The 12,905-nt window shown below is 39.6% G+C and overlaps 1 protein-coding gene across 6 annotated transcripts; it reads left to right on the plus strand.

The window, feature by feature from the left end:
- The first annotated feature begins 691 nt into the window (after window positions 1-691).
- Window positions 692-9,104, plus strand: LOC122396210 (DDB1- and CUL4-associated factor 6-like). Of its 6 annotated transcripts, none has more exons than XM_043394404.1 (16): window positions 692-1,097; window positions 1,408-1,562; window positions 2,336-2,453; window positions 2,526-2,704; window positions 2,779-2,914; window positions 2,983-3,143; window positions 3,219-3,390; window positions 3,474-3,725; window positions 3,799-4,183; window positions 4,508-4,617; window positions 4,680-4,760; window positions 4,831-4,888; window positions 4,970-5,104; window positions 5,601-5,862; window positions 6,109-6,214; window positions 8,275-9,104. In XM_043394404.1, exons 1-16 carry the CDS (start codon window positions 1,007-1,009, stop codon window positions 8,331-8,333), a joined length of 2,460 nt encoding a protein of 819 aa, XP_043250339.1. In that variant the 5' UTR covers window positions 692-1,006; the 3' UTR covers window positions 8,334-9,104. The 6 variants fall into 6 exon arrangements, with proteins under 6 accessions (XP_043250339.1, XP_043250364.1, XP_043250355.1 ...); XM_043394429.1 differs by having other exon boundaries at window positions 5,610-5,862; XM_043394420.1 differs by having other exon boundaries at window positions 3,808-4,183.
- Window positions 9,105-12,905: the final 3,801 nt, after the last annotated feature.

The raw sequence follows: 12,905 nt of genomic DNA on the forward strand, positions 1-12,905 counted from the left end.
CGAAAGAAAACCAATAAAAATATTAAACACGACTTAAGCATTAATATTTGTTATACAAAAGAACACATTTTACGGCGTCGTAAAAGTTTTTACCGAAATTATTCTATTTAACGGAGACATCTTGTACATGACACCTTGAGGAAGACAATACAGTATAGTACACAGAGGCACGGATTAAGGGGGAGGCTAGGGGGATCTATAGCCGGGCTCCATCCTTCAAGGGAGCCTCGCCTTTTCAAATAATAAAATAAACGTTTGCAAACACTTAACGAAAATATCACGTTTGATTTGCCAATGTTTTTCCAATAAATCTTGATTATAACTTATGCGTATAAACAACCCGAGGAAAGCAAGATGAGAATTTTTAAAGACAGGTACAGATCCCGCTATCCTCTCTTATCAGGAATTCTCAGCTCTGGGCCTCGAAAGTCTTAATCCGGCCTTGGGTACATCCTATTTGAGCATGAAAATAAAAGCGAAAATTCACATGGAACGTACGGCGGGAAAGTGCAATTAAAAGTCCCGGAATTAAAGCGTTTGTTTCGGAGAAAGGACGTTCGCTTCATTTTAATTTTTAATTCGTTGTGCATATGTAGGAAAAGGGTTCTTCGAACGGTTGTTGCGTTACTGTCGACATCGATTATACTACAGAATGACCAAGCTCTCCGCGCACTTTCTTTTCAGCGCTGTGTGTGTATACATTCGCTCAGCTGTTCTGGTCAGAAGTGATCCGCGGTTCGTCTGATTGCACAAATTTTCGAAGCTCCGGGGTTTATTTTTAGTACAAGTGCCATGTCGTTTTGGTACAATCCTCGTGGATTTTTGCTGCGTAAGAGTATGTTACACGGTTTCTGATTCGATCGATAGACGGAACGTTTCTCGCTGATTGACAGACTCGTTAAACTCGCCACTCTCACCTCGGTTATCTGGGAATTTGACATTAATCTGTGATCGATGCGTCCCGCAAATTGATATTCAGTTTCTACCGTAACATCAAGGCTGAACCATGAAGAAGACACGCTCAAATCTGTTCCGTGACATTTATGATCTGCCATATAATGAGTGCTCCAAGATGAAGCTTTACTCCAGCAGTAAAGGTATTTCGAGCGATATGTTTTGATGCGAAAATTCAATAACGTTATTGCGTAGTATAATGCTACGAGATAAAAAAACTTTTCTCCCCCCACTTTTAAAACGAACGTATTTGAATAAAGATGAACCGTGAAGTACCAAATAATATTCCAGCGATATAAAAACGAAATTTCTTATGTAGACTTTGATGGAATCTTTTTCTGTTTTTTACACGTAAAGATAGTTATAGTCTTGTTCAACCAAACTGGTTAAGAGTTTGGTCATGCTCGATGAACTCATATATTGATACTGTCATTTTGACTTGAATCATTCCAGCAAGTCTTCAGATGACACAGCGTATGGCTTTATTAAAGAAGCTTGACGTACATAATGGTTGTGTAAACTCTCTTTGTTGGAATTCTACCGGTGATTTGATATTGTCTGGTAGTGATGATCTGCATCTTGTACTCACAAATGCTTATAATTACAAGGTGAGTTATTCAAACTGCTTGTACATGAAATGAAACAATATCTTTCTGCTGATTGTGACTGCATAGAGTATTTTGGAATTTTTGTATAGCATAACAGTGTAACTGTAGCTCAGTTTATTATTTTGTTGCATATATTAATTTCAGGTATATCCATATATCTTGTAAAATTCTGTGCCAAGGTTATTTATATTTTTACCCTTGACTATACATATATCTGTAGAGACTGATGCATTCACCTATCATCCTTCACCATGAAATCAATCCAATGCCTTTTGCATCTGACAAGATAGTTTCATATTATACAAAGATATTGGCTTTTATAAATACTATTATTACAAATACACATTTTGGACCAAGGTTGCTTTTTAGACAGATTTCTTTATCATTGTTTAGTTAAAGAGAATCTGTTATGTAAGATTGTATGGCAACAAATTCTACCAAAAGGAAGTACAATGGAGGAAGTTACATTGGCAATAAACCTTTTGAAGGAAATATCATAGTTAAGATAGTTAATTCTAGCCAAGGTCTAACATTGACATAGATAGAAATACAGAAGCTCTGCCAAATGAACAAAATCCTTTGTGTGTAATGTGTGTGGTGCTAATTTTGACATCTAGTGTAATCTGTGTAGAGCTATCTTGTTAATTAACAGAGATGACGAGTATTATGTATATTTATCACCATAAAAAAAAAGAAGAAAAAAACAGATAAATATATGTTGAAGATGTATCCGATTCGGCACGCGGAATGACCCTATTACTTCTCTATTGTAGGTGATGACAGATTACAAAACCAGTCACAAAGCAAATATATTTAGTGCTAAGTTTTTGCCTAATAGCGGGGATCATCGGATAGTTTCGTGTAGCGGCGAGGGCACTATTTTGTATACAGGTGAATACTCGATGACCGTAGATACCGTAGATGACTGGGTTTATAATAAAAACGAATATTCGACGCTTACAGATTTAACGAGAAAAACCGAAACGTTTCATAATCAATTCAATTGTCATAGCGGTACCGCTTATGAAGTAGCAACAATACCCGACGAACCACACACATTTCTAAGCTGCGGCGAGGACGCGACTGTAAGATTGTTCGATCTCAGAATAAAGGAGAAATGCAATGCCTCGAATTGTAGGAAGGTAAACGACAAATTGATCACAGAGGTTTGCCAATAATTTTGAAGATCAGTGACCGTACCGTTATGTTGTTCCAGAATGTACTGATCTCCCTTAAAACAGCCATAACCGCACTGTCGGTGAATCTTGCTTCGCCCCACCAAATAGCGATCGGTTGTTCCGATAGTACAGTAAGAATATTTGATAGGAGAACGCTCGGGACCCCGACATCTGGTAATTTTAACCTGATCGAATAACCCAGTATGAGGGAACCGTGAAAAAAGCATGTAATAATTTTCTAGGGTGGTTAGATGTGACCAGAGAAGACCTTGTTTTATGCAGTTTCACAGTTCCGGATTTCGAGGGAAATGCTCGTAGAATGACATCGCTGAATTACAGTCCCGACGGGCAAGATGTTCTCGTTAGTTATAGTAGCGACTACGTTTACCTGTTTAACATACAGGTATTAGGAAAATGCATCTTTGGTTTTTAACGAAGTATGTATAGCGTGTTCAGGGTAAAAAATTGTTTCGATTAGGATCAAGGTGCCGTACAATTGAGGAAAGACATTGGAGCAGTAAAAGGAGAAGGAAGGAAACAAAGGTTACGGCCGTCTCTGCCAGTACGTAGATTGAGACTTAGGGGCGATTGGTCCGATACCGGTCCCGACGCACGACCCGAACGCGAAGCTGGTCAAAGTAACGGTACAGGTGCTTTGAAATTAAATTCAAACCTTTTTTTTACGTCGCCAATATTTTCTTACAAAGTACAAAATAATCTTCCTACTTTCTAGAAATTGCTCAAGCCAGACCTGTGCTTCACACTTCGTTAATGCACAGGATGACGGACGCTCTGACTAGAATGTTAAACGATCCAGCCACTAGAGCCGCGTTATACGCGGGCGCCGAAGGTAGTTCAGGTGGTGTGATCGATCACCAAGACAATGCTCAAAATAGCAACGAAAACATCGCGGAAACCAGCGAGGAAAGACACAACGAACCCGAAGGAGTCGAAAGAGTCCCGGCCCAGAGTAATCAAGAAACAGGTAGCTAATAACATTCAGTTTCGACGTTGGTTGACGTTTCTATCGCGATAAATAACAAGTTGAACGACCGCAGATGTTGCAGAACGGCAAGCAGACGGATCGGAAGGCGCATGTTCCAGCGGCACGCAAAGCGAACCCGAAACAGCCCGTTCCCCGATAACGAAAAACCAATCTCCGTCGGAAATTACGACGGTTCCGGATCAAACGACTGACGAGACCCCGGTTGAGCCCACATCGAATGTTCCTATGAAAACTGAATCTAGTCAAACAAATACACCGAAGTGTTCTATGCAACCTTGTTCATCGCGCGCGGTGGACAGGTGCAACGACGCCCCCGAAGAAGATCAAAACGGTAGCGAAGATTCCCCGCGTACAAATATGGAGAATAAACAAGAGGGGCATATGATGGAGAATCTTCAAAATAGACTGACGAAAATGAGAGACGGTTTCCTCGAAAAGTACGACACGCGAAAACTTCACAGAAATATTATCGAATACTTTATATTATTAATTTTAAGCTTGATTCTTGGCTTATGGAAAAAATAATAAAATAATTCTTCAAGTCGTAAACAAGATAACTCAGTGGTTTTATTTTGAATGTATAAATTTTTTACGATACTCTTTTGGATTATAGTCATCGAATTTTCAAAAAATATAAGCATTAACGAAATAGTAGGTAGGAAGCGATCAGTTTCATAATGATCGATCGAAGAAGATTGTTTACGATACGAGGAATTATTTTGTTACGTAATATTTTTACAACGTTCCGTCTTGTTCGATAGACACGGTAGCGAGCCGGTGAGTTTAACTTACACGGAGAAAAGTTCGCCGATCGCAACGATATCTCTTGGCGTGGCTGGCGAAATGATTCACGACAACAATTATCTCGCGGGTGGGTAACCGTGGCATAATGGTTATGTATATATTTTATTTTCACGGACTGTCGTTCCACAGGTCCATCTGGTAGTAACAGTAACGCAACATTCACGAGCAAAAATCACATCAAACACTTACGATTTTATAATACACAAGGAAGTAAGTAGATACGGCGTAAACAGATGTATTTTTAAGAAGATTAGAAAATCATGCGGTATCTTTTCTACAGAGACTGACGAAAGCGCTTTTACCGATAGCGACGATGATGATACAGAGCTTAGGGAAAGGTGTGTATTATGACGATCGATATTTCCATAAACATATACATCGTACGCGTATAAATAATGTATATCCGTTTCTTCGTTAAGGTTGAGAAGTCGGGTGGAAGACGAAATGGACGAAGCTATCGGCGACGACAGATCGCGAGATGACTCCGCGAATTGCGATAAAACATATACACCGACTCTTCGCGTGAAGCAGTACACGGGACACCGCAACGCGAGGTATATTTTTCATCCGTTTTCTGTTATGGTGGTGACTGTAACGGTGACTATAACTTATATTTTGCTGATCCAATGATTAACGCAATTCTCACGCGCGACGAGTCTCGAATCATTGAGAAGGCTGTAAACGATTTTTAAACGAAGGGTGTTTTACGTGACTCAGTCCTGTGACTAAAAGATTAACAACTTAATCGAAACACGTGTTGGGTGAGATTACGTAACGAGACGCAACCAGGAGGCTTTAGCGAAACTTTTTTCTCGAAGGACCATATCTGTTTTGGCGTGTTTCGTTGCCTCCGATAAACCTTGTCTCGCAATAATGTTGACTAAAGTTTTTCATTTTGCGTTCGACGTGTATGTTACGTTTGGAATGAATCGGAAGCGAAACCATTGACTCGCTGATATTCCGAAAAAGCCTTCGAGCGGACTGGGGCCATTTTTCACGGGGCCGTCATATTTTATCTGATCAGTTGGCCTTCCCCCCGGTTCACTCTAGTTTCTTTAGGACCATGATCAAAGAAGCGAACTTCTGGGGCGACGATTTCGTGATGTCCGGTAGCGATTGCGGCCACGTGTTCATCTGGGACAAAGAGACGGCGAAGCTGTGCATGTTGCTCGAGGCGGATCAACACGTGGTCAACTGTTTGCAACCGCATCCGTATCTACCTTTGTTGGCTACCGCCGGTATCGATTATGACGTCAAGCTGTGGGCACCGATCAACAAGGAGCCCACGTTCGATGAGAAATTTGCCGAAAATGTAAGTTGCCTCGACTCAGACACGAGTTAAATTTTCAACCGGATAAGCAATTTCCAAACTTTCGATTCGTTGCTCGTTCAAATCGCAATTTAAATGGTAAAGCCTTGTTTAAATAACTGCTAAATCAAATGAATCGCCTTATCGGTTTTTTATTCGAATAAAATCCCCCCCCCCGCCTCCCTGCTCGGTTCGTTGCTTATCGAATCAATTCCGTGCAAACGATAAGACGGTTTTGGATATTTACAGCTGAAAAAGAGGAACGATATCATGCTGGAAGAGACCAGAGACACAATGACTGTACCTGCTACGTTTATGATCAGAATGCTGGCATGTCTCAATCAGTTGCGCAGAGGTAGTGAAAATTTCTAATAATACTTCCCAAGACCTGATAGTTCACTACACTAGTATGATCGAAGATTCATAGTTAAGAAAATAACATACCGAAGAGTTGAGTTTGGCAGCTTTCCCTGTTACGTGCAGGTATTGAAGTAAATAACAGTGCACAGAGTTTTGTCTGGCCTTTTTCTGCGTTGTGAGTTTGTCTAACGTTGTGGTTTCAACCATTACACTCATAAATTTTCATCATACGTTTCTTTTCTCAATTTGTATAGCAGGATATTCATATACTGGGTTGAGTCATAAGTAATTGCCGGTTCGGGTAGCGGATTATAGACTGTTTCGGGAATTCCAAGTTACCTGTACCCTAACCTAACCCAGACCTAACCTCATTTATTTCGCATCAGGAATTGATAAGCTCTCAAATAAATGGCAGAGAGTTTTGGACCAGATGTATAACTCTTTTAATAAAGAAATAAAAAGTTAATGCGAAAAATCGACAATTACTTACGACTAAACCCAATAGTTTTGTTAGGTTTACTGCTTCGTTACGCGACCTAATGCATATAAAGGGAAATATTTAATATCATCGTTTCTTTTTATCGTAGAGTTTTAAAAAAAAAGAAAGAAAGTCTTTAAAAAAAAAGGGACAGAGTAAAGTACAAAGTTTTACATTTTTCGTTCATCATTCCCAAGCCGCTTGGAGGCTGAGTATTTATAAAAGAAAAAAAAAAAAAAAAAAGAAAGAAAAAATGGTACTATTCGAATTGTGTAATTTTCTGTGTTACCGAGACTATTTTATGTGTATACAAAAAGGGAGATATCGATTAAACGCGTGCATGTAATGTCACATCGGTATTATACTATTTAAAATTGTTGTAGCGATGAAAATAAAGTTATTAATCAAAACACAAAAGAAAATATCTTTAATATACCAGGAAAATGCTTGCATTGCCGATATGGACAGGTATTTTATATCATACGTGTATACGTTCTTTATTATTAGATTAATGTAGCTGGCACGTAACATGTCAAACGAGATTATACGATCACACAGGTATTTTTAATTTCTTCATTTATCCATGAGAATTCATTATCGAAGTCTTCCACGATTGCAACAGATAACAGTCATTCTTTCCCCTCTAATCGAACGTGTTTGCCAACGTGTACGCCCTCGAATGTTGTATGCTCACATGGCTATGTGTGTCAAACTTTTAATTTAGTGTTCCTTTTTAATTGCCTCTGTAATTGTGCTCTGATCTTAATGATTTTTAAATATGTTATAGAGAATAAAATTCTGAACAACTTGTTCCTACACCTTCCGAGATATTTGCAGACTCAACCTAATCCAGACCTAATCTATCCTCACTGGGTGGTACGTGTGCGATGTTAAGATCAAATTTATTTGAACAATTTTGAATATTAATGTACGTGGCCCAGCCACAAATCGATGGATTGGGTTAGGGTAGATTTATCATTCAGGCCGCCTAATAGCAAATGGCCACTCAAACCGAAGTTCAAGGATAACAGAATACACTCTGTTTCCGGTTCACCCATTCTAACCGGAAGGAATGTTGCAAATATCTCGGAAACTACTAAAAAAAGTTGTTCAGAATCTTAGTTTCTATAACATATCTCAAAATCATTAAAATCGTAGTACCAGGTCCCCCGAAGTAAATAACAACCCATTTCTCTTCTTCGTCGGGACGAAGAAACCGCGATAATAATACTGTTCGGTAGTTATTGGTTTTTACAAGCAATTCTACCTAATATTATTATTATATCGCTACTCAACAAAAAGCCGTTACAGCAGCTCGCAACAAGATAAAAAAAAATTAACAAAATTCCTTTAACGTCATCGCCGAGGAAAAAAAAAAAACAATACTTCATCGAACAAACGAAAGACAAAACTTCGCGCATTTTTGCACGCGAATAGGAGACCAACAATTATGTCGATTCAAGTTGTTTCACGGTCATTTGTACGAGAAAAGTAAGGGTCACACAAGGTAGATACTGGTTAGGTAATTCTGACTCTGTGATACGGAATACTACAGAATACTTCCGGTTCTTTTGTAGGTCGCGGTCGGTACAGGGGGAGGACCGGATACGAGCCCACCGAATTACGAGGTTGCTAAGCGGTTCTTGGCGACACTGCTCGTTATAAGCGTGAAATCGGTACCCGAGGACGGTCCCGACGAGACAACATATCACGCCGAGAGCCCAACCAATTAGTATCGAACAAAAGAAACGGAAAAGAAAAAAGCCCACGTATATTTGATTAATTGCTGGAAATGTATAATTCTAGATTAATTGTAAGAATATTTAATCATGATAAGCTTCCGTATCTCGTTATCATTATCAGCGAGAGATAAGTTGTTCGTTTCTTTATTATTCTTTTCCTCGTTGCTTTTTCTTGCGATTCTATTCAGGATCGATTACTCCGTTGTAAGGGAGCTCGTTACCAACGAATGTTTTTATCGCGATACAGACGCTATCTTGCCCTCTCGAGCGGATTTCGAATTACTGTACGCGTGTTTGCTTTTGACAATATTTTTCTTCTCTTTGTTCTGTTTGCGTGCGTGGCGTGTAACTCGAGCTCGAGCTCGCGCGCGCGATTACAATGCGTCGAGCGGATCCTTTGGAAAATAGATCAAAAGACTACCAACGAGAGTGATTTCGAATCGATCCGTTCGGTTCGGATTCACGCGGGATTACGCGATAAGTTTACACGTGCAATAACATTATTGTAACGATAGATACGAGTAATAGATAGATAACAGGTAGATAAGAGTGCGTTTAACGACCGATGCATTGTTGCGCGAAGCGTGGTGTGCATGTGTTCGAGGCTGTTTTAAAAGCACTGTATTCTAAAGAAAAAGAAAAAAAAGGAAAAAAAAAAAAACGAAGTCGCTAGTTGGTTCGTACATTGTACTTGTAATTGTCTACGATCTCTTTATGCGAGAGAAGCACGTAGAATGGAGTGGAGATACGATAAGAGTGGTTCGCTTTGACCCGAATATAACGCGTGTAGATTAGTTGAGCGAATCGCGGCGTGGCACTCGAATGGCTTTTTCATCCTTTGGCTCTTTGCACTCGGATAACGCGCTGAACGCGACATGGACTCGAGGAAAGAACTCTTGACACTTACGACTTGTACATACAGTGGTTAAACGACGATTGAACACTTCTTAAAATGTATTATTTAACCATTCGACTTTAAGGGAGAGACCAACACCCATATTAGTTTCTTAGTTTATTAAGATTTTCTAAAGAAAATTGTTGAATATGTTTTCTTGTTTACAGGTTCCCAAAAACAGTAAAATTGTTTAATTTAACGGGTAGTATGTTTCTTAACGTTGAAAAGTAACAGAACTCTGTTAGAAATCGGTTACAATCGAATAATACATTTTTAAAAATATTCAATTGTTTCTTAATCGTACTGCATTAAGTGTGCTGTGCCTTAGACTGCAATCCGTCCTATTAACATTCGTACATTACAATACTTCTGTATTCGTTATCGATTAATTATTGGAACGATAGATTGATTCTTTTGTAAGCGGTAGCCGTATTGTGGATCACGATTCTTATTCTTCCACATTTTTATATTATTATAAGTTATTTTATTGTACTTACAAAACTATGTACATCACTACTAGTACGTTACTATCGTTGTACTAACAGTAATTTCAGTTCAACTTCACTTATGTTCCCGTATCGCGTCTTAACGTTTCTACTATTTTCATCGAAATGTACGAAGCGTAACCGAAAAGTCTATTAAGTTCCTATTTGCCTTCCTATTTGCCTTCTACTGCCATAAGTTCACGAAAAATGTCATCTCAAGAATTAATCTAACGTTCTGATAATTTGTTTCCGAGGTCCACAGCGACGAAGGTAGAAATAAAGATAAACAATCGAGCCGCACCATGATTTCACGCCCCGACAAAGCTATTTATTTGGTACAAAGATATTGAATACAATTCAAAATAAAAGGATACAAAAAGAGTTGAGTTTTTTTCTATATACTGAATCGAAAGTATGATTTTTTTTTTCATTGTTTTTGTCCTTTGAAATACAGAAGCGTTTGTAATGTTTGAATATTAAAGGGAGCCAGAGTACGTGCTTTTATATTGTGTACAATGCATATGTGGCTACATACGAGTCGGCTGGTTGACGATTCCTCGATAATTCCGAGTGCAAAGGGTCGAATCAATGTTTATTAACAATAGATTTAGAATTTCACAGATGAATGTGAAAACCGTTCTAGAATTTTAGGCATTTTATTAACGATCCAATTTACCAGGAAAATCCGTTTGCAACATACACCATGATGTATTAATTTAGAGGATTTAATTATAATAAAAGTTCCAAAAAACGCAAACTGTGTTCTTTACTCTTCCACATACTCCTCCCTGTTACGTCGCATCCATTGGATCCCAGGACTCAAATTCAAAGTGTAATTAGACTCAACTTGCTGGATCTACGAGGAGATTCTCGTGGAACTGATCAGATCAATCATCCCGACTGTATAGGAAGATTATACTATAACTAATTAGGCTCACCTTTCTGGATCTACGGAGAGGAGATTACTATGTAATTAATCAGACGCGCCGTCTTCTTATCTCTGCGCATAACTATGCACACGACGAAGATGAAAACGCGCGTTTCTCGCTGCGAAATTAATCGGGGAATAATATTTTCAGGACGAAAGAAAAAAGGAAGCTTCCCATTAAAAGAAAAAACAATTAAGATTGTACACTGCCGCACGTTTCGAATACTGTTTGGAGAGTTTTAATTATACGTGGAAGTGGAGAACGGAGACGTGTGTATTTCCTTGTTTTATTTCTCTGAACATTAGGACAAAATTGTAATCAATCGCTTATCCGTTTACCGTAAATCCAATAATGTCTGTAATAATGAATTAGCGTTATATTAAATGTACCGATGAGAGATTTAATAATCACACTTTCCTCCTCTACCTCTCTCTCTCTCTCTCTCTCTCTCTCTCTCTCTCTCTCTCTCTCTCTCATACACACACACGCGCGTCCTCACTCTCGTCTCTCATTCTTGCTCGCTCTGACACGCATTCCCATTCTCCCGCACTCACTCCCTAATCACCGTTTCTTTCTCTTTAGTTGGCAAAGTCCACGACGACACGCTGAACGGCGTTTGCTCAGCGAGGGATCGAGGATCGAGCGAGGATCGAGGCGCCTTCTGGATCGCTCGTCCCTCCCGCGCCGACAGTTCGCGTCGCTTCGGACCTCGCGGAACGCGACACCTGCTGGAGAACGGAAACCGGAACCAGAAAACACCGTCTTGGATCCCTTCGCGTCGGATCGAAGCCGTTGGAACGCAAAATCCGTACACGCATATAAAATACTGCTAATGATCTCTCTAATACCGTTAATTCTCTCGTTAACTTGGTTCACACCTTTAAGCACGATATAATTGAATCAATCACAGGCTAACTTAATCCTCGACTTCTCTTATGTATACACGAGAGTAACAACTAATATTAAGTAATATCGAAGCCTATTTTCTTATTTTCTACCGAACAGTACTTCCGTCGATGAGATTGACGATAAAATAAATGGATTTCCCAGCGGTTTCGATCGAGACTCGTTCCAATTGAACTTTGGAACTTTATCGGGGAAATTTGGGAAATCTCTATCGACGAGGCGCGACGTTAATTTTAGACGCTGGCGTCGAGATCGAAGGTGACGTCTTAATTTAGAAAGAGAACGATCTAGAACGGCATGATTCTCAATAACAAGTGTGTGACCATTCGACAACGAATAAAGGGATCGCTTGGAGCGATTGAAATTCGGACAATAGATTTTTGTAGCCATTGGGGGGCTTATCCGCCATTGCTTATCGTAACAGGCGTTGTTTCAGATTGCAATCGAACTTCGCGTGCGTTCCACCCGGGCTCTATCGATATCTAAAATTAAAAATCGCCTCGATAAACTGTAGTCCGAGATATTTAAGCGTTGTACCACTTTTGGACGATTCAATGTTCGAGAGATTGATAAATATTTTAATTTGAGAGGAGAGGCTTGATCAACGACTTCGAAACGAAATAATTAAAACTCGGGTCGGGATAAAGTAACCAAAAATTTGCAAGAACCCTTCCAAACGAGACGTAGAGCCCGGAAGTTTTAATTTAACCCTTTGCATGCAGCAAACAAGCTACTTTCATCGTCGTTCACGCGAATTTTACAAGAGAACTGATATTTCTACTAAAACTGAACCATCGGTGGTAGAGATTAACGATCCACGAGCCCTCGATCCTATACGCTGGGACTCGATTCAATTTTGGGACCGTTTTCTGGTTCACCTCATCCTCCATTCTCGAAAACGCATTCGACGACGAGATTGATATCGTCCCCTCCAGCGGGTGTCCGTGAAACTCCATATTTCTCACCCCTCTGCTTATCCTCCTCGTCATCGCAACGCTCGAATAAGTAAAAACACGAATGTACGCGCGGAATCGCCGTCGCAGTTGCACGTGAATAATCCTCTAATGCGCGGTGACGGTAATCATAGTAACAATAACAATGACAATCAATAATGATGACAGTAATAATAATGACAATAATATCGATAAGAATAGTTAGTGAACGTTTACAATCTATTACATATTTAGTCGGAGGGGACGTCGCTCAGATTTTTTCGAGGCACAGTTGGATCGCACGTCAGCCATTTTGAGT

The sequence above is a fragment of the Colletes gigas genome, unplaced genomic scaffold (genome assembly GCF_013123115.1).
Source record: "Colletes gigas isolate AHSC1104 unplaced genomic scaffold, ASM1312311v1 Colletes_gigas_Sc00001, whole genome shotgun sequence".
Taxonomy (NCBI): Eukaryota; Metazoa; Arthropoda; class Insecta; order Hymenoptera; family Colletidae; genus Colletes; species Colletes gigas.